The sequence below is a fragment of the Mesocricetus auratus genome, unplaced genomic scaffold, assembly GCF_017639785.1.
Source record: "Mesocricetus auratus isolate SY011 unplaced genomic scaffold, BCM_Maur_2.0 Super-Scaffold_100691, whole genome shotgun sequence".
NCBI classification, from domain to species: Eukaryota; Metazoa; Chordata; class Mammalia; order Rodentia; family Cricetidae; genus Mesocricetus; species Mesocricetus auratus.
The window spans coordinates 48,180,507-48,189,969 of NW_024429267.1; the positions used below are offsets into that span (position 1 = coordinate 48,180,507).

The window sequence follows — 9,463 nt, forward strand, 5'->3', positions numbered from 1 at the left end:
AGGAACCAAGTTTGATTCACAGAACCCACATGGTGGCTTCTCACCATCTGAGACTCCAGCCCTAGGGGAATCTGGCTTCTGTGGGCATCAGGCACATACTGTGGTATACAGACATATATGACAACAAAACACACATGTAAAAAATAAAATTATACTAAAAAATTTTTGTTCAATACAGGGTTTCTCTGTGTAACAGTCCTGGCTTCCTGGAACTCTTTAAACAGGCTGGCCTCAAACTCAGAGATCTGCCTGCCTTTGCCTCTCCAGTGCTGGGATTACAGGTTAGCACTACCACTGCCCTTATAAAATAAAATAAAATAAAATAAAATAAAATAAAATAAAATGTTGGCCTGGTGGTGATGGTGACTCACACCTTTAGTACTTCAAAGGCAGAGGCAGTCAGATCTCTGTGAGTTCAAGGCCAGCCTGGTCTACAGAGTGAGTTCCAGGACAGCCAGGGCTGTTACACAAAGAAACCCTGTCTCAAAAACACACAGAAATCCTGCTTAGATGCCAGGCTAGAGTTCTGTTGGGTACCTGGAACTAAACAAAGAAAACAGGAATTTTGGTGGTCATCTCGAAATCTCCGCTAGGCTCTGAAGACCCAGAGAGCTCATCCCTCCATGAAAAAACCGGTTTACGTCCAAGGTCAGGCACAAACAGGCACAAACAGGCCCTGCTTTTCAGCGGCGACAATACTTCACCTTGCTGGTCTAGAGGACAGCTGCTTTCTTTACTCAGCATCCGGTCCCCAGCCCTGCCTCCTCCTTGGTTTAGTCTTAGATCCAATTCAGCCATTGCTTTCTCAAAACCACTTTCCCTACCGATATTGTCGTTTTCTGTTCTTGGGCTTTCCCCGTCCATGTCGAAACTGACCATGAAACTCCTTGTGTAGTAGGTCCAGAGAACGAGAGTATAGCCTGAGGCTATAAAGATGCGGTTCGGGTTCCAGCCCAGGGGTTTCACAGATTAGGGTCTGGATGCACCACCACACTCTCAAAGCACTGGGGGAGCTTTCGTAGATCTGTAACCTGAGACCCAGTCCCAGCCAAGGGATCTGAAGTCATCTTAAGGACCAGATTGGGTCCAAGTGTGAGAACCCTGAAGAGGCGTGGTCAGGCTCTTGGTGCCATCACATCACGTGTCTAAGACGTCATCACGTACGGGGTGTGGGCACGTGGCAGCACACTGGCGCTGTCTCCGCCGCCCATGGCTCCATCTTCATGGCTCCGTCGTTGTGTGGCCTGGGCTCTTACCCCGGATCCTTAAGGCACTGGGTCCTAACCTGTTTTGTGACACTGCTGTTGCTGCTTCCGCCTTCAAACTTAGGTGAGGCAGGCACCGTCTCTGTTGTCCTGTCTGTGTCCTCTCCCCTCCAGTCTTGCTCAGGTTGGCTATTCCTTTCCAGCCATTTGGAACTTGGTGCGCCAACCCCACCTTGCTGTCACCTCTCTTCTGCTACCCACTCCGAGGTGCCTCAGGTCACAAATGCCTTGTGGTCTCCTGGAGACAGCAGCAGGCGCACCCCTGGCCTCTCCCTCTGTGCCCAGGTGCCTTCCGCAACGCCAAAGGATGATGTTCTAAACGTTGGCTTCTCCCCGTGAGTGCTGTCTCTTCAGACTCCGTCCCCAGACCCCAGCGATTTCTCCAAATCTGACTGCTCTGAAACACTACCCATAGCCACTTCTTTGCCAGGGAGAGCATGCCTCCAGAGCAGAGCGCGGCTGGAGCACGGCTCTCCCTAGGCGAGAGGCGCTGCTCACATCCGTCATGCTCATCGTCCAAGTGGGCTCATTGCTTTTCTTCCACCACCCCTCCCAGTGCTGCCAGCCTTCCCCAAGAGTCACTATCGCTTCATGCCCCCGCCCCCTCCGGGCACTCGATTTCCCATGTAATCCTCAGCGCATTCCTGACGTGTCCTTATTACTCCTGGTTTTGTTTGGTTGTTTTTTTTTTTTTACTGTTCTCTCTTTTTTTATTATTTCTGTGGCTCTTTCCCCATATCTTCCCCCTTTTTTTTTCTCTTTTTACTTGGGGAGGGCGCAAGGTCTCTAACTCTAGGGTAGCCTTGATCTTTCCTGGTGGCTGAGGACAGCCTTGAAGTGCAGAGCCTCGGGTCTCCACCTCCCAAGTGCTGCGATTACAGGCACACACAGACCACCTTCCCTGGAGTCCTGACCCTTGCTTCAGGAGCGTCCCTCCCCTCTGTGCCGGCATCAGACCACCAACTCTGAAGGTGCTGTTTGGTTCCTTGCCTCTTCCGTCTTCTCTGCTCCCTGGGTGAACGCAGTTACCCCAGGCACGAGTGGCAGTTATGCCCCTTGCCCCAGGCACTGGGCTGCAGTTATGTCATGCCACCTCATAAAGCAATGCCCCGAAGGTGCACCCACCTGCTGGACCGCGTCCCGGAAACCATCCTGGAGCACCTCACTTCCTTGGTGTCCGCACCAGACACTCATATTCCTGGAAAACTGCCTTACTTCATTGTCTATGTCAGCCACGTGAATGACAGCCAACCCTTCTCTGAGCTCAGAAGCCAGTGCCATTTTACACTAAGCTATGTCCTCAGTCACCCGCCAAGCTCCTCACATCTGTTCCCAGAGCCTCTCTCAGAGTCCGGCACCGCTTACCTGAGTTCTGCAGAGACCCCGTGGAGATCTCACCGCCATCTGTGCCGTCACTTTCCCGTCTCTACCCTGCTGCCTTCATAATACAGTCCATAAGATCCACATCTCCATTGGCTTCCCAGGGCGGCTCAGCCTGTTCACGGGACCCTCTCGGGTTGGCCTCTGATTCCTGTATCCAGACATTATTTACTTTTTTTTTTTAACATATTTCTTTTCCACCACAGACATCACTTTCATTCTCCAAAGGCTCTGGAATATACTATTGTGTTTCTCCCTGGAGGAATTTTTTTTATCAATTTTATTTGTTTAGCTCCTCTCAGCTGTTTCTTACACCGTCTGGAATCACCTGAGCTCTCTGGCCTGGCCTTCTTCCTGGTGTCACACGGTGGTAATGTGTCTGCTGTCTCAGCAGCTGGGCAGCATGTGTCCACAGACAGGCCCTGTCTGACGGTTGTCCCCAGCCTGTGACCTCAGACTAGTCGCAGCAGCAGATCAGGGATGGTTCGGTGAACGAATTGGTGGACTATTTAATAAACAGTGAACCCCTTTCCTGCCAGCACACTACGAGTTATCACTTCATGTGTGTCCTCCTTTTCTCCTTCAGGTGATGAAAGGAACGACCAAGCAGGTGAGTCAATGGGTCCCCACTGCAGGGAAAGTTCCTGGGAAAGTTCTGAATGTGTCTGCCTAAATTGCATTTTGACTTGATAGGAAGCAAATGTTGGGTATGTCCTAAACAACGCATGTAGCTCTCAGGATACAGCCCTGACTATTTAGAAGAAAGAGCACCTGGGTCTTCCATGGCAATGCAGAGCTACTTGGAGCCTTTCCTACAGTTTTGTTACGAGCCCCTAAAGATGTTTTTGTTTGGATATAAAACTGTTTTTGTTAATCCTAATTTTGTGTGCTTGAGTGTTTGCCTGTGTGTATGTATGTGCCAAATCTTCTGGAACTAGAGTTACAGATGATTGTGAGTCAATATGTTAGTGCTGAGAACCAAGCCTGGGTCTCTGGGAGAGCAGCAAATGCTCTTAACTGTGGAGTCATCTCTCTAGTCCCTTGCTAATTTTTAAAGTTAGTATGTTAGCAGTTTTAAAACACTTTCAAACATGTTTGTAATTTTGCTTTGTCATATTCTTTACCCTTACCCATCCTTTCTTTTCATAAATGTTTTGAGGTTTTCTTTCTCTTCTTTATCTTTTGTTTTTATTTTTATTATTTTATTTTTTATTAGAAACAGGATCTCTCTACATAGCCCTGGCTGTCCTGGAACTCACTGTGTCGACCAGGCTAGCTTCAACAGAGATCAGCTTGCCTCTGCCTCCCGAGTGCTGGAATTAGAGGTGTGCACCACCACACCTGGCAGCAAATCACACTTTACTTAGAATATCTGCACCTTTGTTCGTCCATCCATTCATTCACCTTGGCTGGTAGACCATTAGGCAAACTAGTAACTGTGGGCTCTAGACTGCTTAGGGTAAAGACCTCTCATAGACAAATTCATGGCTATTTTTTTCCACTCTGACCAGTGTGGGACTTTTTGCATCAAAGATATGTGGCCATATCTGAAACTATGTTTCAGAAACATAGTTCAATGCAAGAAAAGCATTTTTCTTGAAACTGGATTTTTGTTTTGTTTTGTCTTTCAAGACAGGGTTTCTCTGTGTAGCTTTGGAGCCTGTCCTGGAGCTCACTCTGTATACCAGGCTGGCCTCGAACTCACAGAGATCCACCTGCCTCTGCCTCCCAAGTGCTGGGATTAAAGGCGTGCACCACCAGTGCCCAGCATTTTTCTTGGAACTCCTGCTGTCTCTGCACTGTTTTGACATTGGCCATGGTGGCCCTCTGTGGGTCTCATTCTCACTCTCCAGCTGTGGGGTCTCTCTGTCTTCATGCTGTCATCTCTGTAGCAGTCGCATTTTGTCTAGTTCAGTGCCCTTGGGGTCCACTGTCCTCTGCCCCTCGTCTATTCCCTTTGAAACGAGAAGTCCCTGATGGTATAGCCTTGCCAACTTGATCCCGGAGGGCGACTTGTTACTAGCCATTCTGATTTTCCTCTCCATGGACACTGTGCTCTCTGCATTGCTTGTTTGAAGTTTGTGGCAAGCCCTGGTGGCCAGACAACTTGGAGGAGATCCGCCATTGGCCCTGGGAAGTGAGTCTTCGCATGGAAAATAAGCACGTGTGTGGAGGGGCCCTCATTGATCTCATCTGGGTGATTTCTGCAGCTCACTGCTTCCAGAGGTGAGTGTGCCCCCATGGTTCCAGGATCTAAAGGCCTAGAGCTACTGTGGGCCTGGCCCAGCTTCCTCAGTGCTCCTGGGAAATGATGGAGGAGACAGCAACAAGGGAGAGAGGGAGGAGGCGCCCAGCGTAGGGGAAGGGCTAGGTGCAAGATCTTACAAGATCTGAGGACTATGCTGGGGTCCCCAAGCAACAAAGACTGTATCCTAAGCTGGGCGAGAGGAAAAGCCAAAGCCCACCCCAGGAGTGACACCCACACACTTGCCTCAATGGGTCTGTGAATGAAAGGGCCCCAGGCTGGATCAATCCAGAGTGAGTGGACAGAGTGTGTCAGACAGGACTTCAGGGACAGAAAAGGGTCCTGGGAGGAGGCAGGTGCATGGCTGTGGGGAAACTGATGTCTGCCAGGTGGGCTTCTATATCTCCCATAGCAACAAAGAATACTCAGTGATACTGGGTAGCAGCAAGCTGCAGCCCAGCAGCTCTTCTGGGACCCTGAAGATTCCTGTGGGTGACATCATTGTGCATCCCAATTACTGGGGCTGGAACTTCATCAGAAGTGATATTGCCCTTGTCCGTCTTAAGACTCCTGTCACCTTCAGCAAGTATGTGCAGCCCATCTGTCTCCCAAAGCACAACTTCAGCTTGAAGGTTGGGACCCAGTGCTGGGTGACCGGCTGGGGCAAGATTAAGCAGTACTCCTCAGGTGAGTTAGATGGCTTTGGCGATGTCCCTTTGGGTCTTTATCGTCCCATCCCTTGTGGCACCTTTGTGAAGGCTACGGCTGCGGTCTCCAGCGCATGGTTTGGAGTGTGCTAAGCTCTCCTCATATGGTACTCATTGTCACAGTTCACAGAGGCACTGTAGTCAGGCTAACAACACTGCTTGGGCTGAATGGGCAGTGTTACCTGCCTCTTACAGAAACTCAGAGCTAGGAAGTTGTCAGGAACCTCCCTCCCTCCCCCTCCCCCTTTCTCTCCCTCCTCTCCCCTCCCCTCCCCCTCTCTCTCCCTCCTTCCCCTCTCTCCCTCCTCCTCTCCCTCCCTCCCTCCCCTCCCTCCCTCCCCTCTGGTTCTCCCTGGCCACAGCTGAAGCAGCTGCCATGCTCCGAGTACTTGGCATCGGAATGCTTGCCCTGCCTCAATCTCACCGAGTAGGAGATGGGGGTGGGTGGTACAGAGGCTGACAAAGAAAGTGTTGAAGAAGCCAGGTATATTGATGAGTGCCACCTACAACACCAGCAGTAGGGAGGTGGAGCCAGGGAATGCTGAGTTCAAAGCCAGACTCAGGTACATACGTTTCACGCTGTTTGAGACTTTAAAAAACCAACTGAGCAAGGCAAAGATCTTGTCAGAGAATGCTGAGGTCAAGCTCAGGGGATCTGAGTTGAACTCTGAGTAGACAGGTGACTGGAAACGCATAGAGAAGCGACTGTTAGTTGGAACTAAGGGAACAAATGCTGTGGAAAGAAAAATCACAGGGCTGGGCTCCCAAGTTGTGAGCAGCTGTGCTGGGACTTGGGAGCCTTCTGGGTTCAGCAGCAAAACTTCCTCTAGAGGGGGCTCCTGAACCAAAGCCTTGCATGGTGAGGGGCTCTCTGTGCCAGGTCTACACTGCCGGGAAGGACCTTGGGAAGGGAGGTCGCACAGGCGTGGTAGAGGAGAGCTCGGCTGACTTTCAGGGCTGAGTCAGGGCTGGGTGGAGGGACTGGGGGGCCACAGCTTATCCCTTATGCTCCTCACAGACAACCTGACCCTGACTCCAGAGCTCCAGGAGGCCGAGGTATTCATTATGGACAACAAGAAGTGTGACCATATTTTCCACCAGAACTCCTTGTATCCCCGAGTTATCCACCTTATCCGGAGGAACATGATCTGTGCTGCCAATTATGGAGAGAGCCTGTGCTATGTGAGTTTCTGGGGCTTCTGGCAACTCTCTTTCTGAGGGTGTCCTGGGGTGGGGGCCTGTTTCCTGAGGCTCAGTCTCTTCCCCCATTACCCTCATCAAGCTCTGTTCTCATCTTTTCTCTGTGACTGCCATTGGCTGCAGTTCTCCAACTGAGAAGCCAAAGGGGCCCCAGCTAGTGAGCTCCTGGAGGAGTGACTTTCTCAAGCAGAACTGAGGGGGCGGGCCTTGTAGGTCCTGTGGTCCCAGCAGAGTGCCATCACTCCCTTGTCTTTGCCTAGGGGGACCCTGGGGGGCCATTGGCTTGTGAAATTGATGGAAGATGGATTCTGGCTGGGGTGTTATCCTGGGAGAAGGCCTGCGTCAAACCTCAGAATCCAGGTGTATACACTCGCCTCACCAAATACACCAGATGGATCAAGGAGCAAATGAACCACGGGGCACTGCCAGGGCCCTGCAGGGCTTCCTGCCTCTTATTCCTGTCCTGGCTGCTGCAGCTCCTAGTGGACCCATGACTTCTCCACCCCTTCCCTTCCTGCTTTGCCTCTGCTGAATGGCACTGGGTGGATGATTGAATGAGGTTGCATGTCCATATTCCATGGGAGTCAGGGCGGTGATGAACTGGTCCCTGGAGAACTCGGGTCCTGCAGGGATGGATGTGATGGATAACTGGGCCATGAGTGGCCAGGAGAAGGGTGTGTAGCTTGGAAGCAACATTCTGGAATTTAAGACCAAGAGAAGAGATTAAATCTGTATGAGCATGAGCTGTCCCTTTTCTCCCCCCCATGTTCTTTGGGGGGTGATTCTGAGGGGCGGGGTAGATGGGAGGTAGGCCCACCTGGTTTGAGGGCTCATGGTTTCTGCTGTGTTTCTAGTACTGGGGCACAGGGATAAGGGCCCGGGCTTGTGGCCTCAGTTTCCTTCTGTGTATAGTGGTCACAGTGCCGGGGACAGTTGAAATATGCCTTATGTAGGAGCTGACTGGGATAGTCCACAGCCAGACTCAGCTGTCTAGCTAGATAGTTCCCTCCTTCCCTCCCTCCCATCTTTCCTTCCTTTCTTCTTTTCTCTTTTAACTGCTTGTGAAAAGTGTGATACACTCACTGTAGAGAGTTAGAAAACACATCGAAGCTTAATTGCCCAATCTGAGTGGTCTGTGTGGCCACTGGCAGTTTGAGCTGCACCTAATTAGTCTATGCTTGTCAGTTGTGTTCTTCAAATCTTGTCAACACCTCATGTATTTTACACCTGCACAATCTGTGGATTTCTGAGAGCCTTACCACAAAATAAGGATTTGTCTGTTTCTTCTTAGAGTTCTGTTTTATATGGTTTGGAGAGCAATACTTTAGCCATACTTTGGGTTTTGAATGAGTGAGTTTATTCAGTATATAACAAGCCAGATTAAAAGAATAAATAGTGATAGGTAGATGACTAGAAGATGATAGATAAACAGATGATAGATACATAGATAGATACATGCTAGATAGATATTGATAGATACAGATACATGATAGATGGTAGAAGATAGATAGCAGATAATAGATACAGATGCATAGATTCATGATAGATGATTGATAGATGGATGGATGAATGGATAGATGATAGATAGATAAATAGATAGATAGATGATAGATAGACAGACAGACAGATAGATAGATAGTAGATGATAGATAAGCATAATTGAGTCAGGAGGCAGTCTGATTGACTTCCTATAAAGAGTCCCCTCAGGTGAGGATTCCAAGTAAGAGACCAGATAACAGCCGATAGTGGCAGCTAACAGCCATCTACAACTCCTGTCCCAGGAGATCTGATGCCCTCTCTGGCCCTCTTTGGGTTCCAGGAACACAGACATCTGTGCAGGCAAAACTACACACACATAACAAGTTTTCATAAAATAGAATTTTATACATCTTCATTGATGTATAAAAACGAAGCACATTGATTACAAATGTGCTTCGTTTTTATTATGCTGTCTTTATTTTATTGGTCAAATGCCATCTTCCTTCTCGGAAGTAAGTATTTTAAAAGACAGGGCTGGAGAGATGACTCAGCAGTTTAGAGCACTGGCTGCTGCTACAGGGGACCCAGGCTCAGTTTCCTGCACCCACAGGGTGGCTCATCACAGTCTGTAACTTCGGTTCTGGGGTTCTGTCTCCTTATTCTGGTCTCTGTGGGAACAGAACACATGTAGTGTGTGTGTGGGGGGGTATATACATATATATGGGTGTGTTTGCCTGAATTTTGCCTGAATATGTTTGCCTATGTATATAGTTTTCATATGTGTGTATGTATGTATGTATGTTCAGGAAAACATATTAAAATAAAATAAATCTTTTTTAAAATAAAGTATTTTTCACAGAGGCAAAGAGTTTCTCTTTCTTGGAGTTCTCTCTCCACTTTGTGTATCTTTCTGCTGTGTTGAGGGCATCCAGCTGTAGGAATCACCATTTCCTGCATTTTCTACCATCCATCCCCAAGAGAAAGGTTTGTTTTGCTTGTTTTGAACATCCCACAGCAGACGCCCTTCCATTTCTGAGTCTTCCTGTTAGTGCTAGTAGACTGCCGAGTGCTAGGGAGCCATTCAGTGTCCATTCTCAGGGACAGCAGAGGGCCAGTTTCCACAGAGGCTGCCCGCAGACGCCTGTGAAGCCGTGTCCTCCTGCTGCCTCTAGACTGTTTCCAGGAGC

At 49.3% G+C, this 9,463-nt stretch overlaps 1 protein-coding gene across 1 annotated transcript; it reads left to right on the top strand.

Annotated features, from left to right (window-relative positions):
* The first annotated feature begins 1,161 nt into the window (after nt 1–1,161).
* On the top strand, nt 1,162–7,537 carry LOC101831765 (inactive serine protease 45). Its single transcript, XM_040740301.1, has 6 exons — nt 1,162–1,329; nt 3,232–3,255; nt 4,724–4,871; nt 5,303–5,577; nt 6,616–6,779; nt 7,058–7,537. The coding sequence occupies exons 1-6, from the start codon at nt 1,224–1,226 to the stop codon at nt 7,289–7,291; spliced, it is 951 nt and encodes a 316-aa protein (XP_040596235.1). The 5' UTR covers nt 1,162–1,223; the 3' UTR covers nt 7,292–7,537.
* The last annotated feature ends 1,926 nt before the right edge of the window (nt 7,538–9,463 follow it).

Excerpts from the sequence above, each read along its gene's own strand:
- LOC101831765 (XM_040740301.1), top strand. The coding sequence starts at position 1,224 with ATGGCTCCGTCGTTGTGTGGCCTGGGCTCTTACCCCGGATCCTTAAGG. Across the intron at positions 4,872-5,302 it reads GCAGCTCACTGCTTCCAGAG|CAACAAAGAATACTCAGTGA; the intron begins GTGAGTGTGCCC and ends TATCTCCCATAG. Across the intron at positions 6,780-7,057 it reads ATGGAGAGAGCCTGTGCTAT|GGGGACCCTGGGGGGCCATT; the intron begins GTGAGTTTCTGG and ends GTCTTTGCCTAG.